General features: G+C 41.7%; 1 protein-coding gene and 1 long non-coding RNA gene across 3 annotated transcripts; one reads left to right on the top strand and one right to left on the bottom strand.

The window, feature by feature from the left end:
- The first annotated feature begins 232 nt into the window (after window positions 1-232).
- ASNS (asparagine synthetase (glutamine-hydrolyzing)) lies at window positions 233-22206 on the top strand. 2 transcript variants are annotated; one of them, XM_080386748.1, is made up of 12 exons: window positions 233-384; window positions 1531-1814; window positions 7803-8040; window positions 9544-9729; window positions 10041-10142; window positions 12230-12357; window positions 13126-13252; window positions 14629-14735; window positions 15066-15166; window positions 17591-17672; window positions 17920-18075; window positions 21917-22206. In XM_080386748.1, the coding sequence occupies exons 2-12, from the start codon at window positions 1566-1568 to the stop codon at window positions 22124-22126; spliced, it is 1686 nt and encodes a 561-aa protein (XP_080242874.1). In that variant the 5' UTR covers window positions 233-384; window positions 1531-1565; the 3' UTR covers window positions 22127-22206. The 2 variants fall into 2 exon arrangements, with proteins under 2 accessions (XP_080242874.1, XP_080242875.1); XM_080386749.1 differs by having other exon boundaries at window positions 294-384; window positions 1546-1814.
- LOC308063595 lies at window positions 20414-21657 on the bottom strand. Its single transcript, XR_013927998.1, has 2 exons — window positions 21146-21657; window positions 20414-20964 (listed from the first exon to the last, which is right to left on the bottom strand). It is a non-coding gene; the product is annotated as an uncharacterized lncRNA (long non-coding RNA).
- Window positions 22207-22346: the final 140 nt, after the last annotated feature.

The following is a 22346-nucleotide window of genomic DNA, read 5'->3' as shown; positions in this document are numbered from 1 at the left end:
TGATGCAAGGCGCGGCTGGGGCAGCCTTCCAGGGCCGGAGTTCTGCCGGCGGCGAGCCGCCCCCGCAAGCCCGGCAAGGCCTGCCGGCGCCCGCTCCCACCGCGGCCCGGAGAGCCGGCACACCCCGGGCTTCTCGGCTGCCCACCAGCCCCCCCCCGCCGGCTCCCCCCCGCCGGGGCCGCGGGGAACGGCCGCGGAGCGTGCCCAGCCGGCACGTGCGGGCAGGCCACAGCCCGGCCGGCGGCGCGAGGCGCTGCATGATGAAATTTCGCGCCGCGTTTCACCAGAAGAGGGAGGGGGTGGGCCGGCCCGGCGGGAGCCGCCTCCCTCATCACCCGCGGCCGCAAAGACTGCAGCTCTCCTAGTGCCGGCGGCGGGGACGGGGTAAGCACCGGGGCGAGCGGCGGCTCCCGGGCGGCGGGGCCGATCTGGTGGGCCGCCGCCGGGCTGGCGGGCCCGCAGCCGCGCCGGGCCGCCTTCGGGGAAGGGCGGCCGGTACCTGGCCTCCGCCGTTCCCGCCGGCGACCTCAGCCCGCGTGGCCCCTCCGCGCCTTGCCCCGGATCGTGAGGGTCCGCCGGCGGCCCCGGGGGGCTCCGCAGCCGCTGGAGGAAGGGGCGGCCGTGGCGGGGGGGGGGCGCCAGGGACCCTGCCCCGGGTGGCTGCGGTGGGCTGCTGGGGGCGCCGCGGGCAGCGTGGGGCACCCGGAAGCCGCCCCAGGTGGCAGAGAGCCCCGCTCCATGTGCCGGGGCTGCGCTCCCCAGCGCCATCGCTTGTCAGGCGAGACCGGCGTGGAGGGAGCCACACGGGTCCCCTCGGCGCGCCTCTGGTGGCCGCGGCGCTGTAGGCTCTGTGGCCTTCCGAACCCTGATGGCAGCGTGCGGCTGCGGCTGGGGACCTCCAGCTCCAGTGATGGCGCAGGGGACATCAGCCTCAGCCCTCCTCTACCGTTAGGGGGGGTCGGAGAGCCGCAGGCCCCACCTGCCGCCTCGGGGAGCCGTGCCGGGGCCGCGGGAGGCTGCCGGGCGGGAGCGGCGCGGCACCCATGCTGCTCCCTCCACGCCTGTCTCACTGGCACTACCCGTGGCGCTGGGGGGGCCGGGCCTAAACCCTCCCTGTGTCAGTATGAAGCCGTTGCCCCTCATCGTGTCGCTACAGGCCTTGGTCAGAAGCCTCTCTCTCCCTTTCTTATAAGCCCCCTTTATATACTGAAAGGACAGTTAACGTTTCTGCTGAGGTCGTGTTACTTCAACAGATTGCATGCAATGCCGGTAATGATTCGTTCTATTTGTGCGCAATAAAACAATCGTAGGTAATCTCAGTGTGCCTAAAGGTAAATTTAAGCCTAATTTCTCGCTGGCCAAAGGTTGCTTTGTGTGTTCTGGGCACACCAGGTTTTACCTTGTGTTAAGTAAAGTCTGCTCTTCTCTTACCGGTCCTCTTGACAGTTAAATGATTAATAGCCTGCGTTTATTATCTGTCTTTTCTAGGTGTCAGCTCTTGCTTATAACATCCATGTCTTTATTGAACAGGTTTTCCACTTTCAGGTAGACCCAACAGCTTCACGATGTGCGGTATCTGGGCCCTGTTTGGGAGCGATGAGTGCCTCTCTGTCCAGTGCCTCAGTGCCATGAAGATAGCACACAGGGGTCCCGACGCATTCCGTTTTGAGAACGTCAATGGATTCACCAACTGTTGTTTTGGTTTCCATCGCCTTGCCGTTGTTGATCAGTTATATGGTATGCAGCCTATCCGGGTGAAGAAATTCCCGTATCTGTGGCTGTGTTACAATGGAGAAATCTACAATTTCAGACAGGTAGGTGTTGTATGGATCATACAGCATTTTTATTTTTTTTTATTTTTTTTTTTTTTCAAAACTAGTAGATACTCAGAAAATCTTCAAAATGTGGTGGACTAGAATATCGGGAAAAATTTTAAAAGTTATAAAATGACTAGTATTTAAAAGGCAGTAAGTCATCTTGATAAGCTGTGAATCTGATGGCTTAGTGACATACTTAGTCTTTAATACTAACAAAACCATTTTTTTAATTGACAAGGAGGGCAGTAAGTAGTTATATCTTTGGGTTTGATCACATTAAAATAATGATGCGTTCTTCATTATCTCTTGGGGAGGGGAATTCCAAGCCTCTTCCTCCCCTTCTCTATAATGCAAATGCTTTTAGACCATCTTGCTCTTCAGTTATTTGGGGTGGTTCTTTAAGCTGGTATTGCATTTTTATTTCTGCATATCTATCTAGATGGGATATGTCACTCATATTAATGTATAGCATGTATGCTTATGAATTTATAAAAGCAGCAAGAACTAGGGAGATGTTTCCAGTATACTACCAAAGTCCTTGGGTATCTGCAGCTTAAGGCAGATGCTTTGTGGGGTTTTTGAGAGCCATTCAAGTAAGTCTCTTGGGCACAAAACAAGCAGCAACTCTGTACTTACTTCCTAAAGCATCTGAATGTCCCTGATGGGCATGCTGCTCTGCAGAACGTTGTCTGTGTGCCTCAGTCCCCGTGCTTGAGATGTTCGTGCCACCTGTGTTGCGGCGCATGAAGATACGGGACGCAGCTTGATGCAAGCAAATGTCAATTTATTGTACAGAAGCACGAGTTTTTATACACTTTCAGAAGGCGCGCGTTTTAAACAGGTTGGTTCTTGAAGCTAAACGTTGCATACTAGACAATCCCTGATTGGTGGTTAACTACCATCAATTAACAGCAAGGTGTTATCTTTCCTTGGCACCATGCCATCCATCTCCCACTCCCCTGTGCTCTGTAAACATGCCTCATCATGTTAATTGTTGTCTAGACAAGCTCGAGCACATTCCCCTCAGCTAACTGTTTTGCCGCGCATGGTCCTAGTTTGCAGACCGCTCCTGCATCTCCCCCTTCCTGTTGCACAAAAAGAACCTTTGAAACCGAACGAGTAAGAACAAGGTATAAGTAATAGAACAAATAAAAAACCAACTGAGACATATTATCAGTGTCAAAATAACCCACTGTCTCTGTTCCGTACAATTTTACAATTTCCCCTTTTTGTTTTTGAACAGCTAGTACCAGGTTTGCCATGTTCTGCAGGGCCCTTGCAAACATGACAGCAACCAAGGTAATAGCAAACAAACAATACTGCCAATTGAGTGAATGGATGCCAAAAAGGCTGAAATTTTCTCAGATTTTGATAACATGTTGCTGCAATGGGGCGCCTAAAATCCACGCAGCACATACCATCCAAATCCTCACAGCCACATCCTTGAACCAACAACAAAAAGCAGTGGCAATTTTGACTCGCATTCTTAACTGCCTACCGAACAAGGTGATTTAACTCTTTAATGCTTTCCCTGCTGTTACTCCGGATAAGGGAACAACCGCTGCAATACGTTCCCATCATCGCCTCCTACTACATTAGCATCTACAGAAAGACAATTATCGACATTCAATATCATCTTCTTTTGGATTAACATTATACATAGGTGGAAGGGCACACCAAACAAGAACTGGTTCAGTCAAAAAGTTCGAAACATAGCATGCCTTCTCTGAACATACCTCTGGGGTCATTCCCTTCATTCCCTCTTTTTTTATGCAAAGAGAAACACTTTTACCATAACAGAGAAGCCCCTATTTACATCTCTGAGCCCGGACACAAACCGCAGCTGTATGCTCCACCAGGCTCAGGGCAGAAATCATTCATGCAGTTACATAGCTATATATCTCTACAAGCATGCAGACACCTATTAAACACTAGATAACCATGCTCATCTTTCCTATTCTCCTTCACAATGCCTAGCTGTTCTCTCATCCCTTGTTAGGTCAAATATTCCCCAGTTTCTTCTCCTATATCTCTCTTCAGACATTCTCTATCTTTTTTTGCTTGTTAATTGCGACGAGGCAAAGGGGGTGTGTAGCTGGGTGACCATGACCTGATTTATGTTACAATCAACTAAACACTGAATACAGGAAAAAAAAAGCATGGGAGACATAAGGCAAACATCAATAAGGTGGTTAAAGATAATTATAATAAATCCTGTAATACTTTTGAGTCGTGGCCCAAAGTTTCCCAGCCGTGAGAAGAGACCAAAGGCATCCCGCCCCTGGCTCTGCTGCAGATCTTTGTTTTAAGGCTTTTGAGTTTTATATACTTTAATAAAAATCAATAGCAACTCGGTTCTGTAGCAACATATGATGGGCAGAATCAACATCTGTTAATAAGCCAGAAAAAAAAGAACAGTATTTGTAGTATTACTTTGTTTAGCAAGCTAGCAGCCTAATTTACTAAGCAAGTTAAGAGCGTGTACTATTCTTACAGAAGAGATTAGAGAAGCAAAAATCTGTTATGCTGCATTCCAGAACTCAGCTTGAGAATTACAGTCTGCTGTGAGTTCTGCGTTACAATCATTTGACACATGTTGGGGTTGTGATTGTGAAAGTTGCCCATTTACAATTTTCATTGGCATTATCACAGCTAGTTGTTTTAAAAGCATCCCTTGAGCTTCCTTATGTTCGACTTGTTGCAAAATATTCTGAAGCCAATCAATCAAGTTAGTATTAAAGTTAGTGACTCTCTAGGACCCTGCAAGACTGTGGCAAGACTCCCGCATCCGGACTGCTTTAATAGCCATTCCTTCATTTGCAAACAGTTGTCCCTGGGATACCTTGCCTGAGTCACAGAATCGGCACAGTTAATTTCTCCAGCCAACTGCTCATAGTTAACAGCAATTCCCCGATTAAGGTTTTCAGTCAAGGCCACTACACATAGCTCACAAAAATCAAATAACCACATCATATACTGTATCAGTTAGTACCATACAAAGCAATGACTTCCAATCATGCAGTGTGAGTTTATAAAGCTCTGCCATCACTTCAAGAAGGGACATAGCAAATGTATTATGAATCCTCCCTTCCCGCACTGCTTTGCTTAACTCTTTAACAGCCTCGTATTGCACAGGCTGCCACTCGAGGTTGATTTGTCTGACAAAATACTGAACATGCCATAGCAACTCCCAAAACCCATCACTGAAGTGTTTCCCACTTGCATTCCTGCCACCAATCCCTCGGATTCCCTTTCACCCTCCCCAAAAATACAATCAATGCATCAGGAGAGACAAGGGGGTGGGGGAAAGGTCTAGCTCCTTTTCCAGATCTATAGGACCTTGATCAAAAGGTTTATCAGTGTCAATGAAATCATTGTCCGAGTTGTCCTGTTCCTGTGCTTGCTCCTGTGTTGTGAGGGTCGCTGCAGTCAGTGACAGAAGCTTTGGGGGCAGAGGAGGTGTGGACAGAATCGCCATCGCTGACTGTGTCTTGAGAAGAGTCGCGCTGTCGGTGGAATTTACAGCTTCCTCAGGTTTAGCACCATTAGTAGAATTAGTCCACACTTGGCAAAGAGTAGTCAGAATTTGCCACCAAGATGTTAAATGCACTCCCGACACGGAGTTCCCCTCCGCGGCAGCATCATACAATTGGCTGCTGTATGTACACACTTTCATTCTTTCAAAGTCTAAAGTTTCTTGGCTGCTCACCTGTCTCGATGAGTACAGGTGTTATCCTCGGGGTTTAGGTTGTCTGCCTGGTCCAGACAGCAAGACGATCGTTCACAGCCAAGCCGTCTCCTCCGGAACGCACCCCTCTTCCACGAGCTGTCTTTTTTATCGACCAGTTCCGTCCTTATTCTTCCAAGGCTTCGGAACACCACCACAGGGGTCACCATCTGAGGAGACTGAGGCACGGAATCCCGGATCTGACTAGAAGACCCTTCATGAGTCCATATACGTCTTTTTCTGGGGACGAAGCCTGATTCCCCGTTACGGATTTCCCACAGCTCACCTCTCAACTCCGGAGGGATTTCTGGCCGGCTCCTGCTTCCTTTCAGCAGATCATTCAAAGTTCTGTGGGTTCGCTGCATGTCGCTCAGATAGGCGATTCGAGAGCCCTTCACGTCAGAGCCTTAAACACATCACGTCGGGGTCACCAATTTGCGGCGAATGAAGAGACGGGACGCAGCTTGATGCAAGCAAATGTCAATTTATTGTACAGAAGCACGAGTTTTTATACACTTTCAGAAGGTGCGTGTTTTAAACAGGTTGGTTCTTGAAGCTAAACGTTGCATACTAGGCAATCCCTGATTGGTGGTTAACTACCATCAATTAACAGCAAGGTGTTATCTTTCCTTGGTGCCATCCTTGGCGCCATCCGTCTCCCACTCCCCTGTGCTCTGTAAACATGCCTCATCATGTTAATTGTTGTCTAGACAAGCTCGAGCACATTCCCCTCAGCTAACTGATTGCCGCGCATGGTCCTAGTTTGCAGACCGCTCCTGCACTGTGTTACTTGTAAAGGGAGGTGATTCAAATCATCTAAATTTAGGGTATAAAGTGGCTTACAATTGTGACTTCTGAATCACGCTGAAACTGAATGCTTAAAAGGAATCACAAACTGAGTGTGGTAGTATCAGAAACATACAAATAACGTGCTTAGTACTTCCAACATCACATTTTTGAAGTCAGTCAGGCTGCTGTCACTGATGTCAGTGACATCAGTACTATCATTGGGAATTTTACAGAATAGGCAGCAGATACTTCCTCGTTCCCCCCTGCCCCCAATCTTCAAGTATCTGGCTGTTTGAAAGGTGAGATACACTTTGCCCTGCCCACGTGAAATCTGTTGTACCAATGCGTTGTGGTTCTGCTGCTGTTGAAAGCAGTAAGAATTACTTTCAGTCCTGAAACACACACAGTCCTAAGGGGACTTTAATTATGCAAAACTTGCTATCTGCAGGAATTTGTTCAGTTCTCACTACATTATGTACCTTCTTTCTTCAAAAAGAGATTTTTCTTTCAGGCTTGTGGCTGAAACCTACCTGGGAAAGGATCGTTGGTGAAACAGGTGCCTTGTTTAATATGTTAATATTGACTCAATTTGATCCAAGACTACCACATAAATAACAATTAAGCCCAAAGAACTTCAGCTAGAAGGCTGATAATTGATTTGGGGGGTGTGTGTGTGTGTGTGTTCTTGGCTTGTTAGTGTTTTATTCAAACCCCCTCTTTCCCACTGTCTGGTAGATACTGAAAGGACTTTAAGAGTAGCACCACAAGAACATGAAGAGTATTTGGTCTGACAGCTAATTTCTTCTTCCCCCACTCCATCTGCACAGGCAGAGTGAGAAGGTTAGTTTGAGGAATGGAGCAAGATTAGGCAGAAAGAAATTACCTGTGCATAAAAGAAAAACCCACTGAGGAATTGCAGTGACGGCATAAGTAAACCAAAGTACTTCAGAAATAAACGTTGCAGAGATGTTACCGGTGTCTATGTGCTTTGGGGCAGGGTGAGGCTTATGTAAATGTTGTTATTATCTGATAAGAAAGTGGCACCCAGTGATTTGAGTCTACAATAAATGATGTGTCTGTTTCTGGTCGTCTTCTAGAAGCAGTGGCTGACTGCTTCTGCCATTTGTCTGTGGGAGATGGGGACGCTAGTACTTCTGAAGACCAGGGTCAAGGGTTTGTAGTTTGACATCCTCAGATAGAAATGTATCTCTGAAATCTTGCCACAATGTGACTTCTTAAGACTGCAAAGTCAGTCTGAGTTGTCTGAGAGATGATCCCGGGTAATACTTTAAACACAAAAGTATAATTTCCTTCTTTGGCGGAAATGTTTATATAACTTTTGAACTGTGATTTTACAAAAAAAAAGCTTTCTTACTAATTGAAAAATGAACACCATTCATGTAATTGTTTAATAAGCAGTTAGTGTTTGCAAATGCTTATTCATGGGTTTTCTTTATATTTTTTCTTAGTTGCAGAAGCAGTTTGGATTTGAATATCAAACATTAGTGGATGGTGAGGTTATCCTTCATCTTTACAACAGAGGAGGAATAGAACAAACAGCATCCATGCTAGATGGTGTATTTGCTTTCATCCTTCTGGACACTGCAAACAGAAAAGTGTTTCTGGGGAGAGATACTTACGGAGTCAGACCACTGTTTAAAGTGCTGACTGATGATGGATTTTTGGGTGTCTGTTCTGAGGCAAAAGGTAAAATCAGTTGTGTTTAGTGCCTAAATAATCTTAGCTGTTGCTGTCAGAGACAAACTTCTTTTTCAGGCTTTTCTTCTAAGTGTGAAGAGAAAGTGAACTTTAAGTTCAGTAATAAATGAACTATATTTAGTAGTATGAGAACTACACATTATTAAACCAAAAACCATAGACAGTATACCTCTTAAGATGTTTAATTGTCTTTAATATCGCTAAAATAACTTGCTTATTTAATTTTATAATTCTGTGTTCTGAAATCATAGCAGTATTGAGCCCAAGATGTTTTATATTACCCAAAAGTTAAATGTAGTCTATAGAGTTAGGCTAGATTTATGCTACAATAAATTATATTAGACTTTGTTCCTGGTGCTCCTTGGTGAACTGAGAAATAATGCCACAGGAACTGCTAATCTGTAAAAGCCAAGAATTTTAAAACCCTACAGAAATTTCCTGCATCATTGGGTAGTTTTCTAGTGACAGTTAATTTATTTATGGTGATTTTTGTCCTTTGAGATGACACATTCACTACTCTTCTCTTTTTTCTTTTTTTTTTCCCCTTCCTCATTTTTTTTAAGTAATTATCTCTAGTTTTGACGCTTGTATTAACAAATCCAAACAGTGCCAAAAGGGACTTTTTTGCCTAAAATGCACTTTGGCTAAAACTGACTTTTACAATTACTCGTGTGTTTCCCATTTACTGTATGTCAATTTTATTATCTGACTCCAATCTAAGTTGACTCCTCTGACAGTAGTACTATGTACTAGTACTGAAAGCTGTACCATTCTGCTTCTTGGGAAGGAGGAAGGGAAGTGAAAGTCCTAGGGACTGTGTCCTGTAACCATTGCAGTGAATTACTGGTCCCTCTCTAACAGCCATTCAGCATTGTAGAGTTCCTCAAGGAGCAATCAGGTGACCAGCAGGTGCAAAACATGCTTTTTCACAAGAGGATTGGAAATGACATTTGTCTACAAGCCTGATTCTTGGCATTCATTAGCAATGGTGTAGATCAGTCTGGAACTGGTGAGTTATGAAATCACTAAATCAATTTCTATTAAGCAATTGCTTCAGTGATGTAGTTTTATTACAAATCCTTGGTTAGCTTGACTACACTTAATAACTCATTTTGTATTTAAAATCAATTGTCATTTGAGTTCTCATAAACATATTACACCTTGACCTGGATATTATGTAGTCAGTTTGAAAAGTGCTTTTCTCTTCATAAAGCTCATAGGGATAAATTGCTGCTCACCAATTAGTAAAACTTGCTGACTTCCTTTCTCTATCTGCCTCAGCTTGAGATGGTCAGATCTATGTGTGCAACCTGCCAGAAGCAGAATCATTCTTTAGCCAGGGCAAACTCCAAGTCGGAATGATGTTTTTTAATACCAAATTTAATATCTGGAGAAAATATTTGTATATTGCAACTATCAAAGTAAAAAACTGTGTTTTGTGGTTTTTTTGTTGTTTTTTTTTTTCCCCTCCACCCCCTCTTTTCTCTGTAGGACTTATCAACTTAAAGCATTCAACATCCTTGTGTCCTAAAGTGGAACCGTTTCTCCCGGGTCATTATGAAGTGTTGGATTTAAAGCCCTCTGGCAAGGTTGTATCGGTGGAATTGGTAAAATTTCATAGCTATAAAGATGAACCACACCACGTTGCCTATGATACAGTGGAAACTCTGCCTTCAGGTAGTACAGCAAAGCATTTGCTACTTACTCTGATTAAAAAGTGAAAAAAATATAATCTTTGTGTATAAAATTTGCCTTGATTGGTTTAAACAAGTGCTATTTAAATAAAAATCCCTGGAAGAACATTTATAATGTAGGGACTTTAGGACTGTTTTTGTAGGCGATCATGTACAAAGATGAATTTGCATGCTGTCATTATCAAAGGAAATCCAGACAAACATCTTTGTTTCCTAATAGCATAATCCAACAAAATCTCAGTAACGCTTCTTGGAATGTTCCCCCCCCCCCCCCATCTTTTCTGTTCTGGACAGGCTTTGATCTTGAAACGGTGAAGAGCAACATCCGTATTCTCTTTGAAAATGCTGTTAGAAAACGTTTGATGGCTCACAGAAGGATTGGTTGTCTTCTGTCAGGTAAGTAGCAAGAATCACAATGTTTCTGTATCTTCTCTTTTGCCCATCCTCTGCTAGTTAGAGGAAGGTATACTGGCTGTTCTGCTGTGATGCACCTGAAGTGATCTGAATCTTCATTTGCTTTATAAAGCAGAGTACTTGTTAATTTGTTATGAAGTTTTCCAGTTTACAAATATCTTGAAAGCCTTACGCTTTTAAAGCTTACTGTGGGCTGCAGTGTTGGCCTGTTGAGACACTAACCATTTTTAACTAAGATGAAAGAAATACAATATTCTTACTTAAACATCACCCAATATGTACTTAAATATATGAGAATTATGCTTAGGTAGGTGTCTAAAAAGAAAATGTAATTATTATATTCACTTTGCACAGATTCAGCATAGAAAAAAGCCTTAGCGTGTTTCATATCCCTGTAAAAAGTGAAGTTCTTGCTTGTCGCCTTCTTTGCTTTAGCCTCCATCCTAGACTGCCCTTGTTTTACCAAATTACAGGGGACCATCCAGACCAAAATGATTTGCTACACTCTTTTTCTCAGGCGAGGTAATAGCGAACAACCTACTGTACCACAAGCTAACTTAGCTGATCGGTGTTGTGAGCTAGTGGTTCAGTGTTGCAGAGGTACTTTACAGAGGTAAGGCTTTGTAGCTGTGGGACTGACATCTTATTTACTGTAGGTTTGTGCTTAGAGTTCTGATATGCTGTTCATGCATTCATTGAACATGAGTAATCACACTCATTTATCATAAACTCTAACTGCCTAGGAGATGCTCTTGGACCATTTCCTTACTGTGGCATCATAAAAAGAAGGAAGGGTGTAAATGAAACGGGGAGATATGCAGAGTTGCAAGATCCCAGCTTCAGTAAAAACCTGTTCAAATCCCAAATCTCAGATACCAAATTAGAAGACAGTCACCAGCTCCTCAGATGCATATGCAGAATGTGTTAGTAGCAAAATTAAGTGCCCATGAGTATCTCGGTGTTTCACAATTTTGAGTATGCTTGGAGCATCACGGTTGGAGAAATGCTCTTGGTTCCAATTATGGAGGGAGTTCTGCAACTTCACAGTTGGAACTCATGTTTTGATTTTCTTGATTTCCACATCATAAGCTCTTGGTTTGATTTCTGTGCTCTCTTCTCAGACTGCCTGTAACTTCTACAGATTATTTTTTTTTACAAGGTAGCATGCCCACAAAGGGGATCAGGGTGGCAATAGATGCTAATGTATTCAGCTTAAAAAACACATGCAGACTGTAGGAAACAGAGAAGACTGTTTTGGCTCCTGCTTGTGAGAACTGCAGGCAGGTGTGAGAGAACAGATACTGTGTTTTGCTCAGTACTTCAGAGGGGAGCAACAAGGAGAACTAGTCAAGGATTAGCAGAACTAGCTCATGAGAGTAAGAAGGTGGAGCCTTCCAGGCAGCTTGTGCATCTCTTGATTTTATTTTGTGTTGGTTTTCCCAACTGTTCAAAGTTTCCCACTGTCATCCTCTTGAGAAAGGAGGAAAAAAACCCCCAAGAATCTCACTAGTGAAACTTTTCTCTTTGAAGTGATGTTGAAAAAATTAATTCCACTCAAAATGTGTGAAACATACTTTTGAAAAATTATTGGGGAATAGTGGAATCCGTACACTAAATGCGCTGTTCTTTTACTTAATTCTTTTTTATCGAAACAGCAAACCAAAAAAATTTACATGGTTCTGTCAGTGGACTATCAAATGTGTAGGTAAGAAGAGGATAAGGGAGCAGTTTTGAAATGGAGAATAGATCCTATTATAGTGGAGTTGAGAAGGAGCATGTTCTGTAGTAGTACAATGTTTTTAGAATATTTTCTGTGTATCTTAAGGGTTTTCACTGATGCTCCTGACACCAAAAGTACTAACAACTATTAGTGAAGACGTTCCACTGAAGTTGCCTGATTCTGTTGTTAAGCAGACGTAAATGTGTACACGTACAAGAAATACCTTGGATTTCCACAGCTTAAAAATGAAGCCCGCTCATGAGATTCCACTATCAAGATTCAGTGTCCTTCAGCAGAAACAAAAAATACCCCAAAACCACCTAACCAAATAATTTGTTTTGTTGGCCAGGAGGCTTAGATTCCAGCTTGGTTGCAGCTGTTCTTCTGAAACTGATGAAAGAAATCAACATCAATTATCCATTACAAACCTTTGCAATTGGAATGGAAAACAGTCCCGACTTACTGGCTGCCAGAAAGGTATAGTAAAGCATTGCTTTCAGTTTGTTCTGAGCTGCTGAATGCTAAACAGTGCATGTTAATGGTGCTAACTTCATGGTATGGTATTAATAGTAACGCTGAGTATTCATTTATTGCTAATGTAAATCAGTTTGCAGTAAATCATTTAGTACGCTATTTGCTGCTCAGTTAAACCTTACAAAAGAGATAATTGAGTCTTAACTGTTCTCTCTTGCATTTGGAAGACTCAGACGGGCTCGCATTCATTTTTACCAGAAGGAAGGTACTTCAGAGTTGTCTTTAATTCTCCCTCTGCGTTTTAGGGTAAATCTCCATGCCATAGTTCCTATGCCACAGCATTTATATATATGTTAAATATTGTAAGTTAATCATCAGCTTTCTGAATTAAGAGCCTTGAACAAATTGTTTGACACCTGAGGTACCCTTTAGGTATTGTTACTGCTTTTGAGCTACTTGTTCTCTTCAGGGCAAATATCTGAAGTATTTAGAGCCTCTACAGATTCTGTTGTGCTTTGGACAAGCAGCTGGATGGTCTGTTGTAATCATGATTAAACACTAATTAGGGAGACTGCGTTCCCTCTGGTGAATGTACCACTGCAAGTCAGAGGGGCTGCTACAGTATCCTCTTTTCTTGGCCTAATGTCATAGGGTTCTCACTGGCAGAAGGAAATCAGTGCTTTCACTCAGTGTGTGTGTGTTAAACACAACGTATGTTTAAAAAATGTTTTAATTGAAAAGCAATACATTATTGTGACCTTTTACAAACAGGTGGCAGCGCATATAGGCAGTGAACATCATGAGGTAATATTTAATTCTGAAGAAGGAATTCAGGCAATAGAGGAGGTTATCTTCTCCTTGGAAACCTATGATATAACAACAATAAGAGCGTCTATTGGTAAGATCTTTTTAAAAGAACAATCTTTGCTTTATATCACTCAAAATTTTATGCAAAATCATGTAGTCATCTGCTAGATCCTTTAGCTGTTGCAGAAGCTCGGAACTGGGACTCAGGTTCTGCTCCCTCTGGTACCACGCTGAGGCAAAAACGATTATTAGTTTCAAAGTCACCAACTGTACAAAACAATTGTCAAGAGCTGTTCCTGAAGCTTTGGAATGAAAAACAAGTTACATGAAGAAGAAACATTAGATCTACAAGTCTAGGTTTTCTGCTCTGATAAGTATAAATCTTGGAGGAAGGGGGAAAATTTATAGGTTATCTGAGGTACTGAATGTTGTTATAGCAAAACCGTTATAATTACCCTTTCCTTGCATAATTTTAATACAAAAGTGAAGTATTTCTTGTCACCCTATGGTAATGTGTGCTCAAGCCAGGTAGACTTCTTACAACGTATGTGTGATTCTGAGAAATGAAGTCAGTCACCAGCAGCTTCTTACAAAGGTTTGCCAGCCTCGTAAGGGTGAAAAAGCCTCATCCAATGTGACCTTCTGTGTATTGCTAACTGATACTTTACCCAGTTAATCTTGTGTCATCCTAAAACACTGCGGGGTGGGGGTGGGGGTGCGTGTGAAGTTAGTAAGGCGAATAGGCAACACAGTTTTGAAAACCTAGGTTCCTGCGTGGAATTTGATACATGAAGATAGGATTTTACAATGTTAAATATTGGAAGTCTTTCTTTAAAAAATAAAGCCAGCTTTTCATCTACCATCTTTCTTTGTGATTGCTGCTTACTATGAAAAATAATGAACTAGATCATTTTCATTAGATCTCTAATACCTTTGATATAAAAGCATATTGTTTGGAAAGGTGCAATGAGGGGAAGGCATAATTCTGGTTAATAAATGATTCTTTTAAAAAAAAACTGAAAAAAAAGGCTTCATCCTGTTCAACCCACAGTGGCAGAGAATTAAACAGCAATTTCTGCTGGTAGTTTTGTTCTCCAAAGCTAAATGGTTTGTTCAGAACTGTGCTGGATTAATCATGTGCTTAATTCCAAACTGAGTCAGAACAGCTCCTCTTTGTGTTCCCATGGGAATCCTCCAGCGTTCCCAGGATTACAGACAGACACGTGTTTCTGAGATTTTGAGGGCTAAGTGTAACTACACAGTTTAGATATATTTGCAGCACTCTAGTTAATATGGCTGTTGGTGGCTTTAAATGACAGTGAGCTGTTATTTTAGTGTATTGCAATTCTTTGCTACAGAAAAAAGTAGTGTAGGAGAGAAACTTCTGAAATACTACATTTAAACTGTTAGCTGTATATAGCATCATACACGTAGCTGTATTTTAGTAATTTTAAATTTTTTTTTAAGGTATGTATCTTGTCTCCAAATATATACGGAAGAAAACGGACAGTGTGGTTATTTTTTCAGGAGAAGGGTCAGATGAGCTGACACAAGGATATATATATTTCCATAAGGTAAATATATTCCCTACACAGGAAGCCTGCTTGTTCTCTCCTTCAACAGAAAAATCTCTATAGAGAGTTCAAGGTAAGATGTTTGAGGGTTGGTCACAGCTGTATATTTATTGAGACATTCTCTTGAGGTGGCATAAATTCTAAGGGATTTAAGTTAACCATCTAAAAAATAACTTTTTTGAACTTCAAAAATTCCTGATACTGTTATTTCTTGTATGTAGTCTTTGCTAATTCTGAGATCACTCAGTGACCATGACACCTCAAACACAGGACAGCAAGTAACGGTTCCCTCACTGCAGCTGTTTCAAGTCTGTGCTTGAATGGTTACAGGCACCATCTCCCGAAGAAGCTGCAGAAGAGAGTGAGAGGCTTTTGAAGGAGCTGTACTTGTTTGATGTACTTCGCGCGGACAGAACTACTGCAGCACATGGGTAATTTCTTGGATCCTGGGGACTCATGTGATTCCAAACCCTAAGAAGATCTTAAAAGTACTGCTGCTGTTGAGGAAATTATAGCAGTTAATTGTTGACTTGTTCTTCCTGTTTGAATTACAAAGTGATTCAGAATATTGTGATGCTGGATAATTTTATTCCTACTGTCTGGGTCTAAACTACTCTAAGATGATCATCGGTCTTCAGAGTAGTAGTAGCAAATAGGGTGCACTCCCATGCTCTGCTTGAGCTCTGTATCTTAACTCAAGACACCACCCACTTTGGCAGAACAGGCATTGCTAACGTTCCAGGTATGCACAGACACTCAGGGTTCCCTGTGCTCTCAATGGATGGGAAACAGCCTGAGGGCTCACAGTCCAAAGGGCTGGCAAGTCTGCTCTTCAGAGTTATCATCAATCACATTTCTGTTCTAAACCCTACTAGACAAACTTACTATTGTGAATGCTATGGACAATGTTTTAGTAAAGAGTTTCAGCAGATGAGCAAAGACAATGGATTTGGGTGCTGTTTCTGAACAGTAAGATAGAGGAGGAATGAATCTGTGAATCTGATTTCATTTGCTTGCAGTACCTCTTGATTAATTGGATCTGTTTAGAGTAGCTTTTGATTCTGAAGCAAAAGACGCCTGGGGGTTTGTATCCCAAGATGAAATTGAAGTTGTAGCCTAAAGGAATTTGAGCAACAGAAAACCACACTGTAAAATTTAATCCAGTCTTCTGTGACTATAGGGCCCACTTTGTTGCCGGCTGAGCATTTGTCTGGGATTGCACACTGGTCTTTATAGAAGCAGTGAATTAGAAATACAAATATGCAGAGTTAAGGAAGGAAGGCAAAATTGTATTTGACTTTGGGTTTTGTTGATGTTGAAACAAAGAAGAATCAAATCAGTATGCATATGAAGAATTAAAAAAACAAAAAAGTTTGTGCATTGAGTTGGGTAGCTGACTGTACTGAAGAGATGTTAGGATACAGTCTGTGTGACTGATACCTTGAAGAATTACCAAATTGTACACTGCAGAAAATAGCACTATTTTACTAAAGAAATATGTGAATTAAAAGGAGAATATTGTTGGGAAGCTGGATATAGATGAGAAAAAGTTGGTACCTTTGGCAAAGCAAACAACTTACCTATTGGGAAACTTTCACTGTACATGATGCTGCCATATGACTTACCCCGTTATGTTTCTCTTTACTATATAAAAGATGGACACAGTGCAGGAGACCTGCCATTTCCCCTCAGAATTTTTTTTTTGTGCTGGAAAGGTTGGCTGCATATTCAAAGCTGTTTAATATCACACTCTGCCTGCTTTTCTTTGGAGAGTTGCCATTTCTTGAAGAGAAGCTGGGGTCAGCTTCACAGCTCTGATAGGAAGAAAGAACCCTTGTATCAACATATTAAAACTGAACTTAAGAAGTTCAGATTTATGGAGAAAAGGACAGGAATTAAGAGTAGAGAGGAAATTATTAAAGTACCTTTATCAGTTAGAAAAAAAAATAACTGTAGGAAAAGACTTGCAATGCAACTATTGTCAGTATATGTGGAAATTGAGCCTCAGTACTTGATTGCTAAATGATAATGCTTTTTTTTTTAGGTAAGGAAGGTGGGTATTATCTGAAGTAGTTGATGCTTTTTATCAGAAGAGAAGCTACAGAGACAGTGAAATTACTAGAATGCAGTATAAAGTCTGCATTTGACTTCGAAGCTGGGCAGCATGTCTCTTGAGGAAGCACTGAGAGGGGTTCTTCCTACTGAAGACACAGTTACTGTAATCTTATTTGTTGCCTCCAGTGTCCTTAGAAGCCATGGTGTGCATAAGAGAATATAAGCAGGAAGACTCCTATGTGTCTGTTTGCCACTGGTATAGGAGAGAACTTGTGCAAATGCTGCAGGATCAGTAGTCAATAACTTAATGGTGTCGATGTGGAGTCCTTTTCATTTTTTTTTGAAAACACAGACAAACATGGATTTCAGAAATTGTAGCAGAAATCTTTGCTTGGTTCTGTGACACCTTTACAAATGCTGATGCAAATCCTGGTGAGTGACTTGGTAGTTCTCTGGGGGCAAAAGGGTTTTTTTTCGATGTGTTTTTGCTTACATGGTACAAAGATTGTTGAAATCCTGCAGGACTATAGTCTTGAAATTCATTGTACTACAAGCTGTCCAGCAGGTGGCATCATAAATCATTGAGGTCTTTATTTAATCTGTGCAGACCATACACGTAACTTTCTAAATTGCTAAATTAAATGTAGATAGTAATGAATATGCAAGTGAATTTTCTTCCAAGTAAAAGCAGAAAACCTTGTGTTTGTGAAATACAGGGAAAGCTTGGAGGTTATGGAATTTGTAAGTAGATGACTTGTTGGATTAATTCAGTATCTCTTCTATTTATTTCCCCTGTTTAGTCTTGAACTGAGAGTACCATTTTTGGATCATCGGTTTACGTCTTATTATTTATCTCTACCAGCAGAACTGCGAACCCCAAAGGTATGTAAAACTAGGGTTGGACCCAAGTGTAAGCTCACAAATTCACTGATACGTGTTCTAAGCATGACCAAAGTGCTGAATTTAAGTCCTTTACTCAAAGTCAAGCACGTTCTTAAGTATTTCACTGGATTGTTGGGCTACTGGGAACTCTTTTCTGACCAGACTTTTGGAAAGGAAACAATTTCTTAAGTCTTTCTCCTGCAGTTCTCAAGACCCATGACATTGTTTGTTGTTGTCAATTCCACAGAGTGGAATTGAAAAATACCTTTTAAGACAATCCTTTGAAGATTCCAACTTGCTTCCCAAAGAAATACTCTGGAGACCCAAAGAAGCTTTCAGTGATGGTATAGCATCAATAAAGAAATCCTGGTTTTCTATTCTTCAGGACTATATTGATCAACAGGTACAATCATACCGCTTATTTTTCTTTTTTTTTTTTCCTTTATTTTTCTTTTTTTCCTCTTTATTTTTTTTCCTCTTTCCCCCCACTTTTTTTTTGTCTTTCACCTTTAGGTGTACTAGGTATGGCTGCCAAGGGGAGACAGCTCACCTGCTTAGCTGGGAGAGTAGATCTGGGTATGACAGTAACTTTGTGGTGGAGGGGCAAGATAAACTTAAAACAACAGTCCCCTCACTATCTGAGTTGTTTAAAGGCATTTAAAATCCTAGATACAAAGAAATGCTGGAGCCTGACAAAAATGACTGTGTAAGGAAAATGAACATCATTTAAGTATCTGGATTTCAAATTAGATTGTGTGTTGGCACACAATTTCTAGGTTACATGCAAAGCAGCTGCTTCAGCTGAAGGCACTTGCATGAACTTATTCTGCGGCTGAGTAACAGCATAATGACTTTATAATGTCCTTTCTTGTTCATGTCATTTGTTTTTCCAGCCATGCCTAGCTAAGCCCTTTTGCTTTTTAAAGCTTCTACTTGCATTGCTAACCAATGAAGACTTACAGCGCTTCAGCTTTGGACAAAGGATAATAATCTCTGGTGTACAGAGGCAATTTAATCATTGAGAGGAAAGAATAACACTCAATTTACACCAGAGCTCTGAGCTTTGTTGTGCAGAAATATGTGTAGTCAAGTCTGTGGACGGGTGCTTGTCTGTCCTACCACCAGCTGCTTGTTTCTCATTTTCTTTCTCTGTATCCATAGGCAAGAAAGTAGTTAGGTCGGGCAGCAGTGTTGTGCTGCCTGTGCCGAGCCTGTATTGGTGTAGTAGGGGCAAATTTTTTTCATGGCTGCGAGGAGTTAAGACAGCATGTTGGCAGTGGAAGCTGCTTTAGAAATTGTCTCCTGGTGCAACTGTTCATCCTCCCTTTCTTAGCCAACTTAGCAACTGCAGGCATCTTTGCCTCTGCATCCCAGGTCTTCCATTGCAAAGAGCTTGGTTATACAAGCAAAGTCAACAGCTGTCCGTGAGCTGAAAAAAAACCCATGAAGCCACTTATGTAGCGCAAAAAGACTGCTTTAAGTTTTTTCGGTTGATTCACAGCGAAGAGTAGTATAGGAAAGAAGTTTTTGTGAGCCTACTAACAAAGGTGATTATAACCCAAACAGAAATGGGTTTCTGTTGCGACGGAGGGAAGACACAGTCACTCAATATGAGTGATCAGCAGACTTCATTTATTGTACCTTACAGTCACCTTTTATGCCTTCTTATAATTAGCTCATACATATTACAAAAGTTAAGCTCATTATTGGTTAGTTGCCTAAATACCAAGCCTGCCCCTAGCTTCTCTTCTGTAGTCCCCTTATGCAACCAACCAGTCCATACATTTTCTGAAGAATACCTCATTGATATCAAAGAATTAACAAAGGGGAAAAATTAGTTCTAAGCTATATATATTCATAAGGGGATTTTTCAATAGTTACATACAGATTTACACACTAAGCCATAATGGCTTGTAGGTGAAACACACAAGAAGAGTACGTTGCTTATCTGTCTGAATGTCTATGCTAAATTTGACAACTATGCCACAAGCCAAGCCTACATGGGTGCTGTATGTTATGCACGTTCCTTAACAAACAGAAGTATAATAGGTAAATTCCCAAGATCTAGTCCCCAACCTAATTATATTATTTTGTAGCCAATTAAGGAAAATAACACAAATGTGCATATCTACATGTGCACACACCTTTTAGTTCAGAACCAATCTGTGATAAAAGGCCTTAGCCTTATGGCATCATCGAATCTTAACGAGTACAGTAATTAAAAATGCAGTCTTACTGTAAGTGCGATTTATGCTGACATTCCCTCAAATGCTACACGTGAGTATTTCTCACTCAACTGCCTCAAGTTAAAATAGTAGTATTTGTTAATATGTATTAAAAAATCATTAATTCTCTACAATAGCAGTTGACTTCCGTAACACAATGTAAGCAAAAGAGGCTTAAGATGGGTTTTCTGAATACTAGCAATTTATTTTAGACTGTCTAAACTCAGGTCTTGAAAGATTTCACTCTGCCAGACATAGAAACACTGTTGCACTCCAGTTGTGATATCCCTTTTCCCAAGTTGTCACATGCACATCTCGCTCAAGCAACATTATTGTCAAAGTTTCTCTCTGCTACATAAAAGCATATTGCACTTGTAGACATAAAAGACAGCACCCTTACTTAGATTATTACCTTACTACCTCATAACTCTTAGTATCTTTGATTTCATCGCTTCAAAAATTCACCAGAAGCAGATAAAACCACAGCATCAGACTAAACTACACCTTAACTGCTGATTCAAATAAAGGCATTCTCTTCAGATAGGCCTAATGCTTACAAATAATTTTGGCTGGTTTTGATCAAAAAACTATTATTACAATAATGATCAAAAATAATAATCCCGTTTGCAAAATGCCTTTAAGCCAGCCTCCTAGTCCCAACCAATTTCCACATTCAGAATACAGCATAAATACAGAATACAGAATAAATTATCTCCATCAAGGCAAAAAGGCTTCTCTTTAAGCACAGAGATGTTTGCTAGTTCAAGGCAGAAACCCATTTCTTGTAGGTGACATCTGAAGCACTTTTTTTTTTTTGTGGGTTTGTAATCAAGTCCTTATTTTTTCCTTGAGAAGCTTAAGCTGTTCCTCTTGTTTCAGGAGTGTTTCCAACTCTGATTTGTCGAATAGGTCTGTATTTCCCAAAAATATCATGCATTTCCTCCGCTGTGATTTTATACGGCAGGTTCCGAATATAGAGGATCCGATTGACCTCTGGGGGCAGCCAGATGTTAGCTCGCTTGGCCGCTTGCATTGCCATGGCGCCGATTGGAGGGGGGGTGTGCCACCTTGGAGAGAAACCGCAGCCGGGAAGGGGCCTGCCGGGCCGCGCGCCGCTGCCACGGGGGTCCCGGATGCTATCCCATACGCTAATAACCCGAGTAATTACTTTTTACCATCTATGTCCTGAACGCTCCACTTTTCTAAAAAAGCATATGAGCGAATCATACGTCGCTTGTCTCTCCATACCTTCGTCAGCGCTGTTGCAGCCTTTGCGAGACTTCGGCGACGCGTGGCCGGCGGGACCCTCTGTAGGTGCTCCTGGGCGCGGGGACTGTGCCCTTCCGCCTCCTGCGCTGCTTTCAGGACCGGTACCCGAATCTCCGTCGAACCATGGCTCGCAGGTTCAGCCCTCTCTAGGGTCCCTGTTCAGGCGCCATTTGTCGCGACGGAGGGAAGACACAGTCACTCAATATGAGTGATCAGCAGACTTCATTTATTGTACCTTACAGTCACCTTTTATGCCTTCTTATAATTAGCTCATACATATTACAAAAGTTAAGCTCATTATTGGTTAGTTGCCTAAATACCAAGCCTGCCCCTAGTTTCTCTTCTGTAGTTTTCTGTTCCCACCTGCAACATTCTTTTCCCACCGCAATCTTCCTGTTATATTTTTGCTTTACTTCAGATAAGCTGAGAGCGATGTGCATTTTTGTCCAGCCAGCTGGACTGTGTCTATGTGACCTTTTTCAGCTAGCCAGTTATCCACAGGTTTCACATATAACGCAGAGAGAAATATTAAAAGCACTGAAAATAGTTACGTATTCATAGAGATCAAGGGAGCTTATGACCAAAACTCACCTGTTAGAAACCTCTGCCTGTAGAATAGACTTTTAAAAAAAACACAACTATGGCCATTCAGTGGTGGGTGAATCCTTGCATATCTTTAACTTGCAGCAAATTGACTTGTAAAAATTAAATGTATTTGTGCCTTAACTTGAGTTTTGCTTTTGTCTGTAGGTTGATGACCTTCTGCTGGAAAAGGCAGCAGAGAAATATCCTTTCAATCCTCCTAAAACAAAAGAAAGTTATTACTACCGCCAGATCTTTGAAAAGCACTACTCGGGGCAAAGCAGCTGGCTGCCCCACTACTGGATGCCAAGATGGGTTAAAGCTACTGATCCTTCTGCTCGCACGTTGAAACATTACAAGTCGGCTACCCAAGAATAGGCTGTTGAAATAATCCCTCAAATAAAAGAGCTGCAAGCAATCTGCATGCACTCTGCTTTAAAAAAAAAAAAACAAACAAATTATGCAAACCTAAAGCTTAAGTGATCTTTAAGATGCATTTTGACAATGCTATTGGAAATAAGAGCTTTCTGTCGTTAGTGTACTATTAAAAATTCACCTGCTATACCAAAACTTTGTAATTCAAAGGAAAATACTTTAT

Source organism: Falco punctatus, assembly GCF_963210335.1.
Source record: "Falco punctatus genome assembly, chromosome: 4".
In the NCBI taxonomy this organism is placed as follows: domain Eukaryota; kingdom Metazoa; phylum Chordata; class Aves; order Falconiformes; family Falconidae; genus Falco; species Falco punctatus.
Note: the sequence above shows the minus strand (reverse complement) of the source record. Positions and strands in the feature narration are given on the sequence as shown.